At 50.9% G+C, this 25671-nt stretch overlaps 1 protein-coding gene across 1 annotated transcript in view; it reads left to right on the plus strand.

The window, feature by feature from the left end:
* Window positions 1-25671, plus strand: part of KIAA1328 (KIAA1328 ortholog) — an 887260-nt gene that overhangs the window by 137988 nt on the left and 723601 nt on the right. The window contains exon 5 of the mRNA XM_085628933.1: window positions 8065-8180. Coding sequence (XP_085485059.1) covers window positions 8065-8180 — 116 coding nt within the window. The remainder of the gene's footprint in view (window positions 1-8064; window positions 8181-25671) is intronic.

The raw sequence follows: 25671 nt of genomic DNA on the forward strand, positions 1-25671 counted from the left end.
ACCCACCCCTCCTGCCTCTGGGCACTGCTGGGAGTGAAAGGCACCCACCCCTCCTGCCTCTGGGCACTGCTGGGAGGACTCTGCACACACCCCTCCTACCTCTGGGCACTGCTGGGAGGACTCTGCACACACCCCTCCTGCCTCTGGGCACTGCTGGGAGGACTCTGCACACACCCCTCCTGACTCTGGGCACTGCTGGGAGTGATAGGCACCCACCCCTCCTGACTCTGGGCACTGCTGGGAGGACTCTGCACCCACCCCTCCTGCCTCTGGGCACTGCTGGGAGGACTCTGCACACACCCCTCCTGACTCTGGGCACTGCTGGGAGTGATAGGCACCCACCCCTCCTGACTCTGGGCACTGCTGGGAGTGATAGGCACCCACCCCTCCTGCCTCTGGGCACTGCTGGGAGGACTCTGCACACACCCCTCCTGACACTGGGCACTGCTGGGAGTGATAGGCACCCACCCCTCCTGACTCTGGGCACTGCTGGGAGTGATAGGCACCCACCCCTCCTGACTCTGGGCACTGCTGGGAGGACTCTGCACACACCCCTCCTGACTCTGGGCACTGCTGGGAGTGATAGGCACCCACCCCTCCTGACTCTGGGCACTGCTGGGAGTCATAGGCACCCACCCCTCCTGCCTCTGGGCACTGCTGGGAGGACTCTGCACACACCCCTCCTGACTCTGGGCACTGCTGGGAGGACTCTGCACACACCCCTCCTGACTCTGGGCACTGCTGGGAGGACTCTGCACACACCCCTCCTTCCTCTGGGCACTTCTGGGAGGACTCTGCACACACCCCTCCTGACTCTGGGCACTGCTGGGAGTGATAGGCACCCACCCCTCCTGACTCTGGGCACTGCTGGGAGGACTCTGCACACACCCCTTCTGCCTCTGGGCACTGCTGGGAGGACTCTGCACCCACCCCTCCTGCCTCTGGGCACTGCTGGTAGGACTCTGCACCCACCCCTCCTGACTCTGGGCACTGCTGGGAGGACTCTGCACACACCCCTCCTGACTCTGGGCACTGCTGGGAGTGATAGGCACCGACCCCTCCTGACTCTGGGCACTGCTGGGAGGACTCTGCACACACCCCTCCTGACTCTGGGCACTGCTGGGAGGACTCTGCACACACCCCTCCTGACTCTGGGCACTGCTGGGAGTGATAGGCACCCACCCCTCCTGACTCTGGGCACTGCTGGGAGTGATAGGCACCCACCCCTCCTGCCTCTGGGCACTGCTGGGAGGACTCTGCACACACCCCTCCTGACTCTGGGCACTGCTGGGAGTGATAGGCACCCACCCCTCCTGACTCTGGGCACTGCTGGGAGGACTCTGCACCCACCCCTCCTGACTCTGGGCACTGCTGTGAGGACTCTGCACACACCCCTCCTGCCTCTGGGCACTGCTGGGAGGACTCTGCACACACCCCTCCTGACTCTGGGCACTGCTGGGAGTGATAGGCACCCACCCCTCCTGACTCTGGGCACTGCTGGGAGGACTATGCACACACCCCTTCTGCCTCTGGGCACTGCTGGGAGGACTCTGCACCCACCCTTCCTGCCTCTGGGCACTGCTGGGAGGACTCTGCACCCACCCCTCCTGACTCTGGGCACTGCTGGGAGTGATAGGCACCCACCCCTCCTGACTCTGGGCACTGCTGGGAGGACTCTGCACACACCCCTCCTGCCTCTGGGCACTGCTGGGAGGACTCTGCACACACCCCTCCTGCCTCTGGGCACTGCTGGGAGGACTCTGCACACACCCCTCCTTCCTCTGGGCACTTCTGGGAGGACTCTGCACACACCCCTCCTGACTCTGGGCACTGCTGGGAGTGATAGGCACCCACCCCTCCTGACTCTGGGCACTGCTGGGAGGACTCTGCACACACCCCTTCTGCCTCTGGGCACTGCTGGGAGGACTCTGCACCCACCCCTCCTGCCTCTGGGCACTGCTGGGAGGATTCTGCACCCACCCCTCCTGACTCTGGGCACTGCTGGGAGGACTCTGCACACACCCCTCCTGACTCTGGGCACTGCTGGGAGTGATAGGCACCGACCCCTCCTGACTCTGGGCACTGCTGGGAGGACTCTGCACACACCCCTCCTGACTCTGGGCACTGCTGGGAGGACTCTGCACACACCCCTCCTGACTCTGGGCACTGCTGGGAGTGATAGGCACCCACCCCTCCTGACTCTGGGCACTGCTGGGAGGACTCTGCACACACCACTCCTGACTCTGGGCACTGCTGGGAGTGATAGGCACCCACCCCTCCTGACTCTGGGCACTGCTGGGAGTGATAGGCACCCACCCCTCCTGCCTCTGGGCACTGCTGGGAGGACTCTGCACCCACCCCTCCTGACTCTGGGCACTGCTGGGAGGACTCTGCACACACCCCTCCTGACTCTGGGCACTGCTGGGAGTGATAGGCACCCACTCCTCCTGCCTCTGGGCACTGCTGGGAGGACTCTGCACACACCCCTCCTGCCTCTGGGCACTGCTGGGAGGACTCTGCACACACCCCTCCTGCCTCTGGGCACTGCTGGGAGGACTCTGCACACACCCCTCCTGACTCTGGGCACTGCTGGGAGTGATAGGCACCCACCCCTCCTGACTCTGGGCACTGCTGGGAGGACTCTGCACCCACCCCTCCTGCCTCTGGGCACTGCTGGGAGGACTCTGCACACACCCCTCCTGACTCTGGGCACTGCTGGGAGTGATAGGCACCCACCCCTCCTGACTCTGGGCACTGCTGGGAGTGATAGGCACCCACCCCTCCTGCCTCTGGGCACTGCTGGGAGGACTCTGCACACACCCCTCCTGACTCTGGGCACTGCTTGGAGGACTCTGCACACACCCCTCCTGCCTCTGGGCACTGCTGGGAGGACTCTGCACCCACCCCTCCTGACTCTGGGCACTGCTGGGAGGACTCTGCACACACCCCTGCTGACTCTGGGCACTGCTGGGAGGACTCTGCACACACCCCTCCTGCCTCTGGGCACTGCTGGGAGGACTCTGCACACACCCCTCCTGACTCTGGGCACTGCTGGGAGTGATAGGCACCCACCCCTCCTGACTCTGGGCACTGCTGGGAGGACTCTGCACCCACCCCTCCTGCCTCTGGGCACTGCTGGGAGGACTCTGCACCCACCCCTCCTGACTCTGGGCACTGCTGGGAGGACTCTTCACACAGCGCTACAACAGCGCTAAGGATGCCTGGCTTCACCCTGGGGGTGCCCAGGAGTGGACACTTCACAGGGAAAGCCAGGAGGGGTTCCACAGCGGTATGAGTATCAGCGCCAGGAAACCGCAAAGGCGACACCGCAAGGTGGCCGTCTGGTGACAATGTGCTCTATAAGTACCTTGACATTTGACATTTGACTCTGCACACACCCCTCCTGACTCTGGGCACTGCTGGGAGTGATAGGCACCCACCCCTCCTGACTCTGGGCACTGCTGGGAGTGATAGGCACCCACCCCTCCTGACTCTGGGCACTGCTGGGAGGACTCTGCTCACACCCCTCCTGACTCTGGGCACTGCTGGGAGTGATAGGCACCCACCACTCCTGACTCTGGGCACTGCTGGGAGGACTCTGCACACACCCCTTCTGCCTCTGGGCACTGCTGGGAGGACTCTGCACACACCCCTCCTGACTCTGGGCACTGCTGGGAGTGATAGGCACCCACCCCTCCTGCCTCTGGGCACTGCTGGGAGGACTCTGCACACACCCCTCCTGACTCTGGGCACTGCTGGGAGGACTCTGCACACACCCCTCCTGACTCTGGGCACTGCTGGGAGTGATAGGCACCCACCCCTCCTGACTCTGGGCACTGCTGGGAGTGATAGGCACACACCCCTCCTATTTAACAATATGTACGCTTAGTACATACACGTGTGTGGGTTCGCTCCATGGGGGTACGGGTCGTACTTACACTGTTGGGGTGGGAGTACGCTCCATACGTACGCGGGTGGGGTACGGGTCGTACTTACACTGTTGGGGTGGTGGTACGGTACGTACATGCACTGTTGGGGTACGCTTCATGCATGCGAGGTGGGGGTACGGGTCGTACTTACACTGTTGGGGTACGCTCCATGCATACGCGGGTGAGGGTACGGGTCGTACTTACACTGTTGGGGTGGGGGTACGCTCCATACGTACGCGGGTGAGGGTATGGGTCGTACTTACACTGTTGGGGTGGGGGGTACGCTCCATACGTACGCGTGTGAGGGTACGGGTCGTACTTACACTGTTTGGGTGGGGGGTACGCTCCATACGTACGCGGGTGAGGGTACGGGTCGTACTTACACTGTTGGGGTGGGACGTATGCGGGTGAGGGTACGGGTCGTACTTACACTGTTGGGGTTGGGGGTACGCTCCATGCATACGGTGGTGGGGGTACGGTCCGTACATATCCGTACCCACGCTATGTGATGCTTGTGCGACCCGTACCCAGGCCTTTGCCACGTGGGTACAGCCGTCCCGCCATTGTTGGGGTGACGTAGGTGTGGGAGTGGTACGACTCGTACCCACGCTCTTAAGGCGTGGGTACGGGACGTACCTGTATAGTTGTGTTGCCGGTTCGCGTCGTCAGGCACTTCCTTTGTGGCGGACGCTGGCTTTGCTGGACACGCCCCCACCCCCTCGTGGTGACCAGGGCATGGGGGTCATGTATGTCCAGGGCATGTGTGCTGTGTGACATTGGTGGTAGTTTTGTGGCCTGCCCCTGGTCCTGCTCCCCCCTTTCCTCCCCTTTCCCCCCCCTTTCCCCCCTCTTTCCCCCCCCCTTTCCACCCCTCCCTTAGTTGTTCTGACCTTCTGCGGCGTCTGCGTCGGAACCTGTAGAGGAGGTCGACTGCTATGAGGGCCGGGATGACACGTAGGTTCGGGTCCATGTCTGTCCGTCGCGTACAGGTACTCCTTGTTCGCGTCGTCCTGATTTCCCGGCAGTTTTTGGCAGCCGGAAAATATTCACCGTGCGGGATGACGTCGGTGCGAATCGTAATTCCTGGTTCGTGAATGGCAGGCTGCGTGCGTCCCGACGTCACGTCGGCGCTTTCCCGGATTGCATTTGTATGTTTATTTTCGTCGGTCGGGGTTTTGTACGATTCGTACGGAAATGGTGTTTCCGTGCGAATCGTAATTCCATGTTTGTACATTTTGACGACCGGGTACGCGTCGGACGGAGAATTTGCTCCGTCCAACGGTTCGTACCCGGTTTTTACAGGATCGTGATCGGCACCAATGTGTGCTGTGTCCTTATGAAATGTAAATGTAAGATTATAGTCATTGGAAATGAGATAGCCAAAAAAAATGTAGATCTTGTGTAAAGCCTGTCCATATTAGTAGACAGTCGTCGATATATCTCCCCAAATAGTATATGTGGTCAATCCAAGGTGCACCTTTCAGGCCCCAGGTCCACTACGCCTCAAACATCCCATGAAGAGATTGGCAAAAGACTGAGCGAACCTCAAACCCATAGCGGTCCCCAGTAACTGTCTGTACCATTTGTTGTTAAACAGAAACACATTATTTTCCAGTATCAATTTCGTCATGGCAAGTATAATTTCTGTATGGCCAAGATATTCAACAGGTCTTTTGTTTAAAAAGGAGCTTAAAGCCATCAACCCCAAATCATGATGGATATTGGTGTCAAGGGAGACCACATTCATGGTCACCAAGTCATCCCTGCTTCCCATGTTACATCATTTAACAGATTCAAAATATGCTTAGTATCTTGTATATATGAAGGCACATATGGTCTCAAAAATGTGTCAACGAATTGCGATAGTCTTTCCGTGGGACCCCCTATCCCAGACACTATTTGTCTTCCTGGTGGATTCACAGGATTTTTATAAATCTTGGCGAGGGTGTATAAACAGGGGAATTTTTGGCGATCAATAAGTAAGTACAAATATTCATCATTGCTAAGCAATCCCTTATCACACCGTTGTTTGAGTTCCTTATTGATCTTAGATGTTGATGCCTGTATCGGGTTCCTGTCTAGTTTTTCATAGAAAGTCATATTGTTCAGCTGAGACATAATCTCATTGTCATAATCAGTCTTATTCATCAAGATTACGTTCCTTCCTTTGTCCACTTCTTTTATTATTAGATCCTCATTCAACCTTAAAGTTTTCAAGGCATGTCTCTCTAGTGTATTCAAGTTGTCACACCATGAAAACAGATTCCTATGTTTATTTCTTTCAATAATTTAGTCTATTTCATAGGTCATTGCCTTATGAAAAAGTCTATGTTTTTCCCTGAAGCCAGTTGAGGAGTCCACTTGGATTTATTCTTAAATTCACTATCCTTACTCCAGTCTGTACTAAGTTCCAAATCTTCTAGGAGCTTAGTCCTACTCATGGGGTCATGTTTTGGTGTCATACACATCTTGTATTGTCAAATCACTCATGGTGGTCATCACAGTAGAATGAGAGTCTTTAGTTGGGTTTGCAGCAAAAAACTTTTTTAATTTAAGTAGTCTAACAAATTTGTACAGATCTACCTTTGTTGTATACCAATCTCAACTAGTAACTGGGCAAAAGCCCAAACCTAGTTTCAAAAGAGAAGTCATTTCAGGGGTTAGAACAAAATCAGACAAATTGACATCTATTTGATTTGAATTTTCCATACACTCGGTCTATTGTTTCTTCCAAGAGCATGTTCTCATACCCTTTCTTTATTTTGCTGTAATGCAACCTGGGTGGAGAACATGCAAAGTGTGCATGAATGTTTGGCCGGCCAGAGATTGTTGGCCAAACATTCGTGCAAACCACTCCTCCCCTGCTCTGTCAGCAGAGCAACCCCGCCCGCAAAGCTGCCACAGCAGGGAAAAGTTAAAATTATAATAAGCTTGAGTTATTGTCATTTTATTTTTCCTTCGAAATGGGACGACGCTCCTGCGCATTAGCGGAGGAGCCGCAACTGCTTGAAGATTTCTGTAGCTTTTTGCCCCTTGGGCATGTAGATTTTAAAAATGTACACCCCCCCCCCCCCCCCCCCCCTCCCCCCAAGGAGCCTCCGGAAGGAATCGGGGCCTATTCCTTCTGGACACTTGTCACAAGGGTCCTGATCAGACCTCTGCAAAGCACCTTCACAGACATCCCTGTACACTTTGCCAAGCATTATTTACTAGATTCTAAAGTGTTCAGGGATGACCACTTTGCCAGATCCACTTTGCAGGATTTCTTCATCTAATCTACCATCCTCCAGGGAAGAGTTTTGCTTTGGAATTTATTTTACAGGTGAGGAAACTGCAAGTAAAAATATCCATCAAAAGAAAGTTACTTACCTGCGGTAACAATTTTTCTGGTGGATACTCGGTCTAGCTGTCCTCACTGACCCACTCACCTCCCTGTTTGATGGATGTGATAATAAGATCCCAAGAATAAATTTGGTACTACTTAATGTCGATGCTACACCATTGATTCACTCGAAGGCTTGAAAAAAATAGATGGAAACTGATATTATGCCGGGGATGGGCATTATTTAGATTCTGTGATGTCATCTGATGTCATATCTGGTGTCGACACAAAGCCAGTGGCCCCTACTGGCGATGTGAGAGCTTTTTTGTTTCTAGATCCAGTCTGACGCCTGGGATTATTCTATAGGTGAGGAATCTACAGGTAGATAAAGGATCCACTAGAAAGATCTTTATCACAGGTAAGTAATTATTTCGTCTTGTCTTCCTTCAGGATTCTTTTGTTTCCCTTTCCTTTACTATCCCCCCACACCCCAGTCAATTACCTTCTGTCACACGCTTTACGCATGGGTAGAAGAGACTGGACGTTTCATTGCTACTGTGTTATCAGACCACTCGTGTTGCTGTATTTTTCTTTGTTTCTTTAATGGATCTCACTTGTTTTACCCCTTTCTATTGGGTGAAGTAGGATGTTGTGTGTTATAAATTTGTGGATCACCGATTTTTTAATCTATGTGTGGTAGTCAATATTCAGAAGCTCTCACCATTCTCCCCTCCAGATATTTAGAAGAGGGTGCTCGCCTTCCTTGCTTTTGTGCATCATTTGGTAACGCTGGCTGTTTGTATTCTTGTCAAGGGTGAGCGAGGAGAAAGAAGTGACTGAGGAACGTCTCAAGGCCGAACAGGAGTCCTTCGAGAAAAAGATCCGGCAAATGGAGGAGCAGAATGACCTCATCATCCAAGAAAGGGAAGATATCCTTTGTAAAAGCACCGATCAGATCGAAGCCTGTACAGTTCGGCATTTAACGGGGTGAAAAAAAAATGTGAGGTGACGTAAAGAGAAATAATTGCTCAAATTTATGGTGGGGAATAAATCTGCGTGGGCCGCCATTCCAAGGCAATCAGAGAGATGGCTGCCAGCATGGGTTGCTGGCTCATTTGAGCTCGAAACTGCTACCCAGCTGTTCCTGTGCTGTTTGGGCGTACTCAGCGGCCATTTGTCACCGAAAATAACAGATTTTCTCTTGTTAAACAGCACTGGAATGGTTTCCGTAAGGATTGTGCACATCAAAATGCGCCTTATAAACTTGTTTTTCCATTGAATCGGAGTGCGTGGAATGTAGTACTTCAGGGCAAAAGCTGTTTCGTAGGTGATGGGAAACCATGTTCTTTCAGAACTTTGCCTTTAAACTAGTTTTTCGTGAAATGGGCTGTTCGCAGGAGGGGGCAGTCTGATAAATTTACTATTAAAACTTTGGCGGCAAGTCGTTGCCCGCAGTTCTAGTTTGCCTTTCTATCAGTACATGTAAATATCTTTTCAGAGCACACAATCGTTTTATGATCATGCATTCTTAGTTCAGTAATGGCAGGAATTCAAATTCGTTCAGATATTGCATTTTGTGCATTTCAGGTATGGACTGCGTTTCCCATCTTAGTCTGGTTTTAGCATGTTCTTCTAGATTGATTTCTGTCTAAAGGAGTGTTGCAGATTTAAAATGTGTTCATCCTGTATATTCTGGAGTATAATATTGTTGCTTACGTGGCTACCACCAGCATCAGAACCAGTTTAGTTGTGCGGTGACTCCACTTTGCCGTATGTGTACTTTTTTTCTTGGGATGCTTGGCGTTGCTATTGCCTTTAGCCTTCAGTTCATTCATCTGAGTGATTTTGCTTTGCACAGGCCCCCTGCTGAACGTTAATTTTACCGCTAGTCAAGGCCCATTGATACTCTTAAATGCTCTCCATTGCCGAAGAAAAAGTTTTAAATTGTAATTCTGTATCCTTAATTATGCCCTCGGTTGCCAATTTACCACATACCTCTGCTCTCTGTGAGCTATTTAAAACTAGGTTTTGGGGTCCCACAGATGATCATTTGAACCGCTGGGTGATCACTTCTTAATCCGCTGCATGGCGCACAAGCAGGGCCTTGGCTGTATTTCTTTCCTTTGTTGCATTCCTGTGTGAAAGGGTTCCAGGGATTCGTTCAAAATGTTCACATTGCTTGGTATTGAAAACAGTTAGTTTAGCCTTTTCCAGTTTGAGTGGAAGAAAGAGAAAAAGTATCAAATGATCTTGCTATTGAATGAAACATTGAAGGGACCATTTTGGGGTCGAAGAGAGGGTTGCAGAAATTCAAGGTGTGTTAAATCAATGGAAGGGAAGTAGAAGAACTAAGATGGAGAAGGAAAGGGAAATTGAAATGAAGGCAGCGTGGTGTGGAAACGAGGAGAGGGAACAACATGCAGGCCTGTCTTAACAATGAATAAAAAATACATTAAAACAATTGTTTTAATACAGGATTTTGAAACATTAGTAAAAGCTCTGTTGGAAGCTTTGTATTTATGTTTGGGGAGCTTCCACTGGTGCTTGAAGCCGATTTTTCCAGTTATTAACTGGTATGTTGGATAGTAACTTTTGACTTGAACAAAGTGAAACCAGAAAACCTGGGATTAATCCCGGCTTCCTCACTTTCCCAAATTGCGTGATTTTAGGCAACTGTTTAATTTCACTTTCCCTCCTTTTTCTTCATTATTGCATTTAAGAGGACCTCGAAATACATGACTTCAGTATGTGTGCTGTACAAACCTTCTCATGGGTTTAATTTAATAAACCATAATGTTGTTCACGTATATTAGGGACCCAGGCATGTAACAACTGACTTGCCTCTTAGTTCACTACTGCCATTGCTGTGAGGGTGGGTGGAAGAATTAATCTTTCTAAATTCACGTTTGAAAACTGTCACTTTATAATACTTCTCAATGCACTGAAAGAATCTCATATACTAACGAGAAATAGTTCTGCATGTTAAGGAAACCCCCCTTTTTGAATTTTAAAAAGACTTTCATATTTTTACAGGTTTGTTGCAAGATGCTTTCCCTTTAACTATAACTAAATGGTTGCCAGTATGTTTAACCTTTTTTTAACATTAGTGTTGAATCGAGTAAACAGCAGCCGAGGACTGCTGTTGCCCAGGGGGGGCTGCATGTAGAGGTCAGGAGGGCTGCATGCGGCCCCCGGCCCGTACTTTGAGTATCACTGGTCTGTGACAGAGTATTTTGTTTCGAAAAGTTAGAAATTTGAACTTCACTTCATTACAGCACTTGACTTAAATATCCTAAATTAGTCTGACTGTTATTCATATTAGCAATATAGCGTTTACATCAAATATACAAAAAATTGTTTTTGTGCTTTTTCGGCATCACCCTTCATCCTAAATAAAAGTATTTCATAACTCAAATTGACAACGACACTAAATTAATTTAAAATGCTTTATCTGCCAGTATTTCTTTTCATGCTACCATCGTCATTGATTTGATTGATTCTGTCTTCTTGACATAATTGTTAAGCTCTTGGTTAGTATGAATACGGCAACTCTCAATTGTTGTCTAGATATCTTTTATTGATCCATAGAAATATTCAAATTCTTCACTTGTGATTTGATGTGTTTATTTCTCAGTCACTTCTTAGTTGGTATACCCTCAGAGGACTCTTGGACTATCCCTTGGTCTGTAAGATCCTTCCTTCAGTCTTGAGTTAAGTCTTGGGTTCCTAGAAGATGCCCCATTGCGTTTGTTACCTGTAGGGAGTGTCGGCTTTACCTTGCTCAGTGAGAGACTGCTAAAAGCTTGGGACAATAGCCTCCCTTCCAGCCTCCTCTGCATTCAACTCTGTTACTGCCAAACGGCCCTTGGACAAGGGAGCCACATGCTTCATCTCTTCAGGAATGGCTTTGTCCGTCACTCCCCCACTGCTCCAAGATCCATTTTCCATCCCCCTTATCGCATGAGGACAGAGGCGTGGACTTATCAGTGAGCCTGCACATCTGTCTTAGCTTGGATCCCACTGTGATCCTTACTCTAGTTTCCGCTGCACCCAAGTGCAGAAGTAGACCTTGCAGTATGATGCATGACATTTTATGGGCAACCATGCATTCCAAAGGGTCAAGGATTGTGGATGCATAACTCCCAAGACCACTAGGAAACCACAAGAATACATAGCCAATCTTTTAGTGCATTCCTGTGCTTTCTGCAGCCCTGCATTCTGGATCGTAACCCCAAATTTCTCCCAGAACCTCCCAGCTAAACCCGAGCATCAATCTGGGAGAGCAGGTGTCACTCGGATGAAGTCTACATTGCAAGCCCCATTCGCCTCTATCAAGAAAGGTGACTATGTCAAAAAACAAAGTGGACTGAAGTAGTTAGAATTGTTACTTTGTGCTAGCTGTATCAAATGGGCGTGGTCAATAAACACCGTGAAGAAGCCACCCAAAGAGGTGTTATCAAAATGACACCAGAGCACACGTAATCACCAAACATTCTCATACATTAATAGAATGAGAGCTTATGAGACGACAGTTTACATGTAATGAATGATCCGGGACTGGCCAAAGTGAGACCAATCACTGGTCCATTACAAATGTATATGATGCCCACAAACGAACGTTGGAGAGGTAGATGTCTCCTGAAACGTGGTGTTCATAGATGTGTCTCTTGAGATGACAAGCTGATCAAACGGGTATAGGTGCTGCTGTTTGGTATGGAATGCTGTGTCTGTTATTAGTCCTTTTTGAAGATAAAGTGGGCTTCAATTGAGTCAATCCAGGCGCATTAATACAGGTCATATGCCCAAAGCAGTCCAGCATAGTTTTGTACTGGAAGGGAACCCTTCTAATACATAAAATGTGCTCTGAAATGTTTCCCTCTTTGTGTGTGTGCTATAGAGTGCCGCATACATGCACAATTAAAGAAAATAGTAGACTTTTAACAGTTGCCCTACCTCTACTGCAGCCTCTCAGGTGTATGTTTTTGGTGCAGATCCTTGTGTGCCAATGTTAGGAGATGGAGATTTGTGTCAAGAACATGGGGTGGTTGAATGGGAAAGGGCATGTACTACCCATAGAACGCCCCCTTGAAATACACTAGCACATAGTGCTACTTCGCATTACTTTGGACAACTTTCCAACGCAAAACAGGATTTGCTCTGGAAAGTACATCCCACTGCATCACTTCACCAGGTTTACGTCACTTTTGTGATGCAAACCATGGTTAAAGTGTTAATACATCTGAGTCTTAAGGAGATGATGTTATTGGCCATCTCCCCCACTTCGAAAGGTGTTCCATCACCACAGTGGAGGCTGCGGATTCCAACGTGTGAGTGCGGTGCAGAAGGTGAACTTCCTGTTTGGGCAAGGTGGCCTCAGTTGTGAAGGAAGCCTGCTTTATTGAGGATTGTTCGGGTATTCAGCATGTTAGGAAATGTTGTGTAATTCGCTGTGTCGTACCACAAGAGGCAGCAGGGGGCGATTGTGATTGTAAGAGGAAGCAGCACACCCTACCCATGATGTAGTGAAGGAAACAGAAATGCTGCTGCTGCTTCTCGGTATTCTGGGTCTATGTGGTCCCCTGCTATATGGCTTCACTCTTCGTTCAAAGGACGTTGAACCCCCACTCGCAGCCTGTGGCATGTTTCATCATTGACCCCTCGTCTGTGTTGAAATGAACATCCTTATTGCAAGCATGTGGCCAAGGTGTCCATGTGTTACAAAAGATGGGTAATTTCAAAAAGGAAAACAGATACATGACCATCTTTGTTTCGCTGCGTGCGTGGTGTAAATGTGCCCGCCAAACTAGACTAACCACAATCCAAAACTAAAAAATCCTAACACGCAGAACTAGGAGAGGTTGACGTGCGCCAGATTATTCCTGCAGCCACGAGGTACATTAAAATTAAGGTTGTTCTGAAGACCTGGCACGGCGGCGGCCTTGTAACTTCCATTCTCCTCCCCTCACTCTTTATGCATGGTTCCCGTTGTCTCCAGTTAGTTTTGCATTCGGCTGAAATGGTTGAATTGCTGTTTTTAGCCATCGTGCCCCGAGTGAGCGCCGCCGGTGTCTCGCATGTTTGTTCTGCTCGAGCACCACCCGAGGAGCTGGTGTTCGGTGAAATCCTTGCATTTTTAATACCGAGCCTTTTTTCTCTGCGCTCCCTCCTTGGTGATGTTCCCCACCGCTGTGCTTTCAGCCGCCGAGTCCATGGTGTACCAGGACGCGTCCCCGCCCCCCTCCAGCCGAGCAGTGCCCCCCAGGGCCGGCGCGGGATTACTGCAGCCGCAGCACCGATGATGCCGCTGATCGGCTCCCCAGGAGGCGCCATGATGCTAATACCCCTCGATTTTGTCTTTTAAGAAAACTGCTGAGAGGCCGTAATTTTCCTTTTTTTTGGGACGTGTCCCGTTTTCATTAACGCGTCGTAATTAATGGAGTTGCGGTGACTTGTAGCTGTAACGAGTTCTAAGCATAATAATGCACTCCTGTCTAATAAGTGAGCACTGCTGGGGTTTAAAAGCATACTAAATCAGTCGCCGTACTATAAATTTATTCGCTTTTTCCCCCAGCATTAGCTTTAATAGTAGTTATTTACATAAGCATACATCCCATTACCCGCCACCAGGGCTGGGAAACATGCTGAACTCTTCATATTTTCATATAATTATTGAGCATAATGGCTTGATTTGCATTTCTAAACAGTGATGTTTCTGTCAGCCCTCGGAATGGCGTCTTTACGCACTCCCTATTTCACATCCACTTACTTGACCTCGTTACGTTTTATGCTAATCTGCTTCCCTCGCGCATCACCAGCGGGACAGATGCTGCGCCTCTCACACACAAATCAGAGGCGCACATCCCCGCCCTCCCGTCGCCGGAGCCTCAGAAGCGGCCGATCGGCACTTTTTGGGCACTTTGTCACTGTCACAATCCATTTTGCGACCGTTAAACAGCTGCATCGCCTGATGTCTCAGCGTGGGATTAACGCGGGGCCCCTCAAACGTAATGCTGGAAGGTAGCTGTAATGCGACCAGGGGGATGCGAGGCTGTTCTAGAGAGAGAACTAGGTTTTATAGATTTACCTGCTCGCGAAGGCGCCGCGTAGCCCGTTTACAAAGGCGCCTAAAAGCAGCGGAGCTCGTATCCAAAGGCACCTAAAAGCAGCGGAGCTCGTATCCAAAGGCGCCTAAAAGCAGCGGAGCTCGTATCCAAAGGCGCCTAAAAGTAGCGGAGCTCGTATCCAAAGGCGCTTAAAAGCCGCGGAGCCTGTTTCCAAAGTCGCCTAAAAGCTGTGTGCTCTAAACGGAGTTCAGCAGGCCTGAGTTGCAAGGATATTTTCTTTTCCAGTGCTGGAATCCTGGGGGGGGCGGGGGTGCTCACTGAGAAACTAACTCAAGGAAGTTGAACCAGACTCCGTTGCCATCTTCCACCGCACGTCAACTCGAATAGGAAGCAAGATCTGTGACAGAAGCCGCTATCTGGGCAAAATGGCGGAAGGGAAAGGGACAAAACACTGGGTGCAGCGTCTCTCAGCCAAGTACTTCCTACTTCTGTCACTCTCTGATCTTCACATTAAAGTGCAACAGAAAGTATTAGGTCTGTGTACGTAGACAACCAATACAGGCGAGTGCTAGTCTGAGCAAGGGTATGGGCTCCCATATACAGCCATAGCCTGACAAACCCCTGTAAACGATTTGTTATGAATGGCTAATTTTGTCTTAAACAAAATCTTTTATTTGAAATTGTGCCTGAGTTTTTTGGGCTGTAAATCTTGCTAACGTACCCCATCATTTTTCTTCCATTCACCCTGATATCATTAATTGAGTCTGTTATTGTACTATCCTACCCTACCAATGCTCCTTGATACTAGCCATCTTCCTGTTCGTCACTCTCTTCAAGTCTTTTTTTTTTTTTTAAAGCCCTTTATTACATTATTTCACAATACACAGCTTCCAGCCTACAACCCCTCGGGCCGGCCGCGCAGTATGTAACACGTGCATTGCTTCGTATAGCACACAGCCCAATGCCGTCAACCCGGGGGTACGGCAGTGCGATAAAGTGCAGATGTCTCACAGTTTCAGTGAGGATAGTGAAGGACTCATTTTCTATTTTTTGACTACAAACCAGAACATGTTGCGAGGATAGCGCCAGTGAGCCCCACAACCGAACACCCCCCAGATCCCCCCCCCCCAACCTACCTAATCAAAGGTCACATTGTTGAGCACAGTGAGTCCTCCCATATACCAGGGGGTGCAGCTATAGCGCCCCCCCTGCAGCCCCCGGGGCCACAGGGTCGCCGGGTTCGTCACACCTCTCCTGAGCTGTATTGCGTAGTGGACGGAGGCTCGCAAATGCCTCCCCTGAAATCGTTCCAATGGGACCACACTTCCACCCACTTCCGGGGGCACCCCCTCGCTACATACACAGTTTTTTCCTGTATCATACACCAGTCCATGTCGCTATGCCAGTCTGTCAGTTTTGGTGGACCAGGGCTTCCCCAGAGTCTGGCAATGTTCCTCTTTGCTACCATTTGTCCGAGCGTCACCCAAAGCCGCCCTTACGGCAGGTCCGTTGGCTCCCATATATTGAGGAGACACCTCTTGGCCTCTGGGCGAATCTCCACCTCCCACACCTCCTGCATACAGTGCACCACCCTTCGCCAGTACCGTTGAATTTTGGGGCAATCCCATAATATATGGAAGAAGATACCCGTGCCACCACAACCCCTCCTGCAGAGTACCGTGTCTGCCCTCCCCATTAAATGTAACCTGGTACAAGATATATATGTTCTAAGTAGTATCTTCAGTTGGATGAGCCGCAGTCGGGCTGATATCGCGACCTCACGCGGGGAAGCCAAAGCATAAAGCCATTCCTAGTCGTCTATCTCCAGTCCCTCAGCCACCCATTTCTCTCTAAGTGGTAAGAGCATGTCCGGGGGGTTATTAATTCGTTTTTTGTATGTAAGTGAGATGGCGTGTTCTGTAATGTGCCCGTCCAGTAATCTATCTTCAAGCGGGGAGGTTTGTGGTAGTCTGGTCTCAGGTGGGATATTAGCCTGCAGGGAGTGTCGCACCTGTAGGTATCTAAAGTATTCGGCTTGCGCCAGCTCATATGTGTCACGTAAGTGGGCGAACGTGTGGATCCCTGTGGGGCCCCAGATATCCTTGATTTGGGAGATTCCGATCAAGTCCCAGTTGCGGAAGCCCTTGGTACGTCCCAGATTACCTAGTTTTTCGGAGGCCCAGAGTGGCGTGGCCAGTGTAAGAACTCCGGACCACCCGAGCTTCTTCTGAGCAATATGCCATAACTGCACCGAGTGTAGTGTGGGTCCAGTAAGTTGACGCGCACCTCGTGTGGAATAGAGCGCTATCTCGTAGTTCCCCCGGGAAGCAGCCACCTATCCATACCATAGGCGGGGTCACTCCCGTCGCCATACGTCCCTTGGACTCTCCAAGTCTGACGTACCTTTCTGAAGCAATTTTTTCTGAGGGGAATATGTGGTTAAAAAATTCTAATGATGTCTTTCGCTCCTCCCAGAATTTACCACTGAGCTTTAAAAATGACATTCATTCTTCAGTGTCAGCCAGGCCTTTTACTGAAGTCAGTGCCCCCAGTTCCATCTGTGAAGTTAGATTAATCTAGGATTTTGTGGCAAAATACAGAGTGCTAAAACATCTTTTTCATACACTCATTTGACACCAATTTAATTTCTAAAGCCACTCAAATTCACTTCCTATGTACTTTACGACAGGGTAAAGTTACAGTTCTAACGGTCGGAAGCCCTAAAACTCCTGACCCCCAGCCCTAAAACCTACCACGACCCCTCTAGCCCCCAAAACGTGTACCCTGAACCCTAAAACTCCTTACCGCCTCCAAGCCCTGAAAACTACCCCAACCCCTATAAACTACCCCCCACTTCCCCAAAACCCCACTTACCTCACTGCCTCGTCCCGATCTTTCCTCTTCCTGCTCTTCTGCCGAGCTGCAGCCAGCAACTAGACCATGCATATGCGACGGTACTAATTCACATTGTTGATGACGCCCTGAGATTCAGTGATCACAATGTCCCATGTCTTCTGATCCTTCTTGACCTGTCCTCAGCATTTGACACCATCAAACATGAAAACCTGATTGCTCTTCTTCAGCATAGGATGGGTCTTTCGGGCCATGCCTTAAATTGGTTTGCCTCTTCTTTTTCTTTTTTTTTTTCTTCTTTTTTTTTTTACAGAACCGCACACAAAGAATCAATGTTAACCATTGCCTTGCATCCAGTACCCCAGTCACCATTGGAGTTCCTCAAGGCTCCGCACTTTCGCCCACTCTTTTCAACCTTATTATGGAACTGCTCTCTGATATTATGAACCGTTCTAACATTCACTACCACATGTATGCTGATGACACGCAACTGTACTTGAAGATCTGCTATCCAGAGCACATTAAAACTTTAAATGATGCACTCCTACAAACTCAACAATCGCTAGCCCAGAACCATCTTTTGTTAAATACTCTTAAAACAGAATTCCTTCTGATTGCCACCTGCAACCACTCTGTACCTATCCTGGACTGGCTTAAACAACTCACTGCTCTTAACTGCACCCCTCATGTTGTTTTGTTGACTCTGCTAATCGCTAGGCATCACCTTGGACAAATACCAAAATATGCAAGCTCACATCAGTGCAACTATTACTGGAGCCAATCTTCAGCTCAACACCCTTAAGAAAATCAAGCCTTTCTGTCTGCCCGAGGACATCCGGCCTGCAGTACACTCCCTGGTTATTTCTCGACTGGAATATGGTCTGTTGATCCTTGCTGGGCTTCCTAAAGCTAGTTTGGCGCCGCTCAGAGCCACTCAAAACTCATCGGCCAGGCTCATCACAGGCTCCACAAAGCATGAGCACATCACGCCAGACCTAATTCAACTAAATTGACTGTCTATAGAAGCTAGGATACTTTTCAAGATAGCTTGCTTGACGCATAAAGCTTTTCATTAACTGCACCCTCCGTCCTCGTCCCATTCCTTACAAAGTGGAGATTACTATCTCCGCGACAGAAAAAAAGAACAGGAGCATGCTGGGATACCTAACCCACTCCCTCCCGCTGGGAGTACATAAGCGGTACCAGCCCAGCATGCAGCCTGTTCTTTTTTTCTGTCTTCCGACAGATTAGGACGTGCTGATCTTACCTGTGATTTCTTCGTTGGATGTCTCGTGGGGCTGCTGGGCTGTCCTCGACATCCTCTTCCGCGTCTCCTGGCCTGCTGGGCTTGCTGGGAGTCGCGTTGATTGGCGCCCGGCCCTTTGCGGCTGGGGCGCCGGATGTCCGGATTCCTTCCGGGTTACCACGCGCGTCCTCCTACGGCTTGGCCTGGCTGGAAGACGCGCTGCTGTGGATGAGATGGGAGCCCAGGGGCTGCGCCGGGCGGTGCTCCTGGTCTCCCTTGGTGTGCTGCTCGCCTCCTTTCCTACCAGTGCCCCTGCTGTTCCTGAGGTTGGTGCAGGGATGATGCTTGATGGGGGTCAATGTCTGATCGGTGGCTGCAGCTCTCTTCCTCGCCCGGCGCTGGTGTCTTGGAGGGCGCCTGGGCTGGGTCTTGGGGGCAGGGCGCTTTTGGTGTGCTCTTGCTGCCCCTGTGGTGAGTACCGCATAGCGGTTCCGATTTCTTCCATGCTTGTTCCTCTGTCTCTGTGCTTTGCCTGCTGGGTCTGGCTGTGCACGGTGGGCTGCTTCGGCGGTCTTGGCTGGGGGTCTTGCTTGGCTGCTTCGGGGGTATTCTCGCCGTGCTTGCTGCCTGGCGATTTTTTACTCTGGGGCCTGGCGTCCTCTGGTCTCACCGTTTGCTGGTTGATTCCTGTTGGGGTTTGTCCGTGCTGGCTTCTGGCGCTCCCTGTTCCTGCTTGCTGGGTTGGGGGCGTTGCGTGGCTTTCTGCGCTGTGTCCCTGCCTTCCTTCCCGATGCTGCGGGGGGGGGAGGGGTGCTTCCTCCTCCGGTTCTGGGTTCCCTGTCATCAGGAGCTATAGCTCAATGGTGAGTCTTGTGCCTACGGTTGTAAAGGGTCTCACAGGACAAGGGTTCGAGTCCCGCACACTCTGTCAGAGTGGCATAAGGTGGCGAAGTTTCTCTCTCATCTTTAAAGCTCCTTGTTTCCGCTTGCTCGACGCTTGTTGCTGAATGGCGTCTGGGCGGAGGGGTTGGGGGACGGTCTCTGTTTTATGGGGTTGGCCTGTCCCCCTGGTGGGTGCCGTTTTTCTTTCTTCCATGTGCTGCGCTCTTCTGCTGTGCTGGCCTGCGGCCTTGGCTCCCTGTTTTCCACTGCTGGGGGTGTGCCGGGGCGGGCGGGTGCTGTGGCTGTCCCCCGTTCCCCTGTGCTCGCTTCTGCTCCCCTGGGCTATTTTCATTTTCTGGTGAGGTTCGTCCTGGTTCGTTCCTCTGTCCTGTGGGCTTCCTGCCTTCCTGACCTGCGTGCTTCTGTTTCCCCCTGGTTGGTGCTTGGTTATCTGTTCGCACGGATTCTTCAGCCTGCTGCCTGTCCGCCCTGTTGGTTCCTGCTGTTCTTTTATGGCCAGCCCTGGTGCGTGCCTGTCTGGGTGCCTGCCTGCGGCTCAGGCTGCTGGGCGCTTCTTGCGTCCTTCCAGGGGTGTTGGTGTGGCCCGTGCTCGGGGTGCCTTGTTTTTTTTCTGCCCCCCTGTGCCTGTCCGGTGCTCTGAGCTTCAACGTGTGGGGTTTCCTGGCCTGTGGCCTTCCCTCCCTGCTGGCGCCTGCTCCTGTCTTGGTGTTGCGGCTGGGCACGCCGGTGCCCTTGCGTCCGCTCTCTCCTGCCCTCCGGCGTATATTCCTGCCTGGGTTGGTGGGCTCCTTCCCCGGCAGGTTCCCTGTGGGTGTACTTCGTGCTGGTTGTGGTCGGGGGGGGTGGGCCTGTGGCCCCCGGTGTTCCCCCGTCTGAGGATCCTCCACTTTGCGCTTGGCCTCTGCTTGTGTTTGGCTGGGTTGCTCCTTGCATCCTGCATCTGGGTCCTTGTTGCTTCCGGACTCCCTGTTTCTTGGGTTCTCGGGGGGGGGGGGGGGAAGGGGCTGTTGTGCCTTCCCTCTGTTCCGGTGGGTCTTGGCCTTGGTTGGCTGTTGACTCCGGGGCATTCCTGGTGGGCTTTCTGGCTGGTGTTGCTGCTTGCCTCTTCCCTTTTGCCTGGCGCTGTGTTGTGGTGCGCTGGGTTGACTGATGGGGTTTGGTTTCCTGTTGTGGTTTCCTTTCCCCTCGTGTCTCTTCTTTGTGGCTTGCGGTCGTTTGCCTCTCGCTGCCGCTCCTTTGCCTCCTGTGGTGGCTGGGGGTTGTGGGTCTTCCTTGGCTTCTGCCTGGGTGGTTCCTTGTTTCTTGGGTGCACTGCTTCTGGGCCTCTCCCTGTTTATGGGTTCGGGTTGCCCTGTGCCCTTCTTTCATGCTTTGGGTGCCGCTCCCGATGTCCTCCTCGCCGTGCCTTATCTTGGGCTTTGCCAGTGGTTTTGTTGGTGGGACTGCCGGTTGTGGTCTAGCCTCCCGTTGTGTGTGGGCCATGTTGCTACGTCCCCGCTCCTCTTTTCGGCCTTGTGCTGGTGGTTGGCTTTGCCTGGGTCCTGGGGCTCTGGTTTTCCCCTTGTGGGCCTTTTCCTTGGGCTTGGGGGTTTCTCGCTCCCGTACGGCCTGCTTTCGGCCTGTGGTGTCTCTGGCCGTTGCTCTTGCTGGCTCTGCGTGCTTTGTTCTTCCCTTTTTGGGTGTGTGCCCGCTCCCCCTGGGGGTTGTGCGCCTTTGGTTTCTCCGGGCTCCTCTCCTTTGGTTTGGGGGTGCCGGGGGTGTTCCGGGGTGCTGATGTGTTTCCTCCCTCCGGTCCTTGTTTTTGGGCCTGCCTTTGCGGGTTCCCTGCCTGGGTCCCTGCCTGTGTTCTTCCCTGGCCGCTCGTTCTCTGGTGCTTTGGGCCTCTTTTTGGCCTATTGCTGGCCGGTGGTTCTGGCCCTGTTGGTCTGGGTGCCGGGTTGGTCCTGTGTTCTTTCCTGAGCTGCTCCTTTGCGCCTGGCTGGTGTGCTGTGACCTCTGTGTTGGTTGCCAGTTGTGGCTTGCCGGTCTCCCTCTCTGTTCCCCGGCTGCTTCTCCTCTCTTTTGTGGCTTGGCTTGCTTTGGTGCCGGTCCCTGGTCCCTTCTTGTTTGGGGTTTTTGGGTTTGGGTCGGTTGACCCTTTGCCTCTCCTTTCGGGTTCTGCTGCTCCAATTTGGGGCCTCCGGGCTGGCTGGCTTGTCCGTTGTCCGGTTGGCTTCTTGGGTCTTCTGGGCTGCCTGCGTTGTTGGGCTGTTGGCCTCCTTGTTGGTCGTTCCTGTTTCGCCCTTTTTGGGGTACGCCTTAGGAGGTTCCTTGGTGTCCTCCTGACCTATGGGTCGGCTCTTGGTTGGTGGGGGTTTCTCCTTTCCGGTTCTGGGGTTTATTTCCCCGATTCTGTGTTCAGCCCTTGGTTGTTCTCTCCTGGCTGTTCGCTGACCGTGTGTGGAGTCTGCTTTGGGTGGCGCTTGTTGCTCTCCCTGGCCTTGCTTAGGTGGGTTCCTGGGTTCGTGTCCCTGTGTCTCCTGCCTTTGGTTGCCTCGGTCCTGGCCTTTTGACTGGTTCCTGTGACCGGGTTTTTTTTCTCCCGACGTGGCGGCCTTGGCTGCGGCCTTCCGGTGTCTCTGCTGGGGTTGACGGCTTGTCTTCCTGCCTTTGGCCTGGGCCTTCTGTCCTTTCCTCTTCGGTCTTTGAGGCTCTGCGGGTGTCTTCCCCTGATGTGTTGGGGTTGGTCCTGTGAATGGTCGCGCTCGGTGTTTTCCGAGTTTGACGTGCCTCTTCGTTCTCCTCTTCATTCCCCTCGCCTCTTGGTGTGGTGTTTGTGGATTGGTCCGGCTGTGGGTCGCCTTCTTCTCTGTTCTGGGGGGTTCGCTCTCTGGCTTGCCCTACTATGTTCCTTCCTGGGTCTTTGGCGTGTCTCCCTGTGCGTCATGCTCTCGGGTGCTCTGCGTTGGGCCTGGTTGTGCTGTTTTGTCCCATTTGCTGCAGCTGCTTGGTGCTGCCTGGGGCTGTGGGCTTCTCCCTTGGTGGTTTTTCTCCCGGGTTGTTTGTCCTTCCTGGTTGGATTGCTCCTTTGGGGCGCTTCCGCTTCTCCGGGGTTCCCTTTCCCTGGTGGTTAGGGGTGGTGGTTTCTCTTTCTGCCCCTCTGGGGGTTTCCTTGGGTCTTGCTTCTGAGTGCGGGGCCTCCTTCGGGCTTTCCTGGGGGGTCTTGTGTTCGTTTGCGGTCCTTTCTTGCTAGTCCCCTGCTTCTTTTGGGGTCTGGGTTCTTTTCGGCTTGGTTGGAGGCATGGCTGGTTGTGTTCTCCTGCCTGCTTTTCTTGTGGGCTCCCTATTGCTTCTGTTGGGGTCCGTTTTTCTCGGTCTGGTGACCCTGGCTTTGGTGGGGTTGCGGTAGGCCGGGTTCTCTGCTTTGGTATTCTCCACTTTGTAAGGAATGGGACGAGGACGGAGGGACCTGGGGGTAATGTCCTATTACTTACCGGTAATCTTCATTACTCCTGGTCCCGTAGTCCTCGTCCCATTCCTTACTTCCCTCCCTCCCTGGCGGCCGGCCTTCCGGTTGTTGGCTTGGTATTTTCAGGCTGCATGCTGGGCTGGTACCGCTTATGTACTCCCAGCGGGAGGGAGTGGGTTAGGTATCCCAGCATGCTCCTGTTCTTTTTTTCTGTCGCGGAGATAGTAATCTCCACTTTGTAAGGAATGGGACGAGGACTACGGGACCAGGAGTAATGAAGATTACCGGTAAGTAATAGGACATTAACTGCACCCCAGTGTACTTGGCTAAAAAGCTTGAACTATCTGTCTCGAGTCGGAACTTAAGAAGCTCCCAAATTCAAAAAGAAAATAACTTACAATCATGCTTTCACTGGTCTTGCTCCAAGAATTTGGAATGCTCTTCCTCCCGAGATCAGATCTAACCCATCCACTGCATCTTTCAAGAAACATGTCAAATGGCCAATCTTGAGTAAACATCTACAGCACTAACCTGGCTTACCTTCCCCAGACTCCCCTCTATCTGGATTTGATACTTATTTTATACTGTTTGTTTGAATTCTACGCTTCCTGTTCACTTGTTATCTCGTTCTCTTCTGAAACTGTACTGGTCTCTCCAGTCTGACTGATTCTCCTGCCCCTTGACCATGACTGTTTCCCCTTTGTTTGACCGTGTGTTCTTTTAACTACCTCACTTGCTCCATTGTGTTGTGTTATTCTTGCTTTCGCCACTTTGTACAGCGCTCCGATACCCGTAAGGGTCATATTTGCGCTTTATAAAACTTTTCAAATAAAATAAATATGCGTGTTTAAGACATATGCATGATTAAGGCAAGCGTGGTTACGCTTGTGATGTCGTAACACGCGTGGCTGAGGCTGCGGTGTTCCAACTGTTTCCCCCCAAAAAAACTCATTTTACTTTAGACATTGCATGCCCCTATATACTTCAGTACAACACATTGTACAAATGGAAAAACAAAAAGCAAAAATAACCTAAATGAAGTAAAATTAGTACAAAATAGTCATATTCATTTTGGCATTGATATTTGTGCAATGGGATGTGCATGAATGTATAAAATGTAAAATTAAGTTTAACTTTAGACAGCTATACATATCACATTATTAAAAACATAACAGATGTGCAAACATAGAAAATTACAAATGTGTGTTAAATTAAAAAAAAAATCTAAAACAGTTTAGACCCCTATACACATAATAGCGCACACTAAATATGTAGTTATATGGGTTTGCAACATCTCATAGCATACGGGAGAGAGGTCAAAGCCTGGTGTATGGGCTATATTAATGTGTTTATATACGTAATGCTTGTCAGGTTTGTTTCTATTCTTCAGGTGATGCTTGTTTCCATTTGCTTTATAATTTGTAGTTATACATGTCATAGACCAAGACCTCCGCCTACGCTCTGTAGAGCATTGTTTGGGAGAGGTATACCAAAAATATGTCCAAAGAGTTACTAGTAGTAACTTTACAATCCTATTTCGGTTTGTGTCCCCTTCCCGTCAGCCAGGGATTTGAGGTGACTTGGTCCTGTTACTGGACTTCAATCTCTGTCCACAATTAATGAATTGCCTCTATACATAGATTTATTTGCCATCATAAATCTATGGTTGTAGGGATCTCCGCACATAGTGTTACCTTTCTGAATTAGGCTTAGAAGCAAACAAGGAGTACTCCTGCAATTCAGTAGTAAACCAGGTGTACTACAAGATTGTCACAGCTGCCACACTCCAGTCCACCACACTCCAATCCACCCACTCCAACCCATCCCACTCCAATACTCAAATAAAAAACAATCTGCTCTACTTCAATCTAAAACAATCTGGCCCACTGCAATCCAAAACAATCTACTCCATTCCAATCCACCACACCCAAATCCAATCCACCCACTCCACCATAGTCTAGCCCAGCGGTACTCAAAGTACGGCCCGCGGGCCAGTTGCGGCCCGCCAGGCCTTTCCATGCGTCTCTCGTGTAAAACCGACGGTTGGGAATGAACTGCAATTCTGCCTGTTGCGATTCCTCGGGGGCCGCATTCACTGGGTAAAGGATGAAAGAAGCATGCGCAAAATCCGTGTCTCGCAAGCTCATCCTACAGCAGCTTCCAATTAGAAGCAAACTTGATATACATCTGTTGGTAGGTATATAATATATCTTATTTTAGGGCAAGAGCATGAGAAGGAGAAACTTTCTAACTGCCACATTGAAAAGCCCCCTCGATTTGTTTGCTTTGATGCGGTGGTTAAATGATTGTAAATAGATATTCCTTCTTGCCACATACTGCCGCGGGCAAAGATGTGAATAAACATGAGAAATGAAGCATCATTTAACTGTCTGCTGATGTTGCTGGACTGTGCTTGTTTCCATTTTACAAAAATAAATGACAGTAAAACATTTTTAAAGTACGTTTGGCCCATATTCAGGGGGCTTGTATTTGTGGGCTCGCAACTGCCAAAGATCACAGATGACGCCAACAATCAGCACACAGAATCTAATCTTCAAATAGTTACCACTGACCGGTCAGCATGGCCTGTAGAACTTGGCGGGTTTTAGAATGGTTGCATGTTTAATTTTCGTCACAAGGACAATGAGTTCTCAGACAGAGACAGACAGAGCGGCAGAGAGACAGCGAGACGGAGAGGGAGACCGAGGGAGAGGGAGGCAGAGAGACGTAGACGAAGACGGAGGGAGATGGAGAGGAAGGGAGACAGGGAGCGAGACAGAAGGAAGGAGAGAGAGAGGGAGGGAGAGAGAGAGAGCGGGAGGGCGAGAGAAGGAGAGACAGGGAGGGAGGGAGAGAGAGGGAGGGAGAGGGAGGGAGGGAGAGGGAGGGAGAGGGAGGGAGAGAGA

The sequence above is a fragment of the Triturus cristatus genome, chromosome 2_1, assembly GCF_964204655.1.
Source record: "Triturus cristatus chromosome 2_1, aTriCri1.1, whole genome shotgun sequence".
In the NCBI taxonomy this organism is placed as follows: Eukaryota; Metazoa; Chordata; class Amphibia; order Caudata; family Salamandridae; genus Triturus; species Triturus cristatus.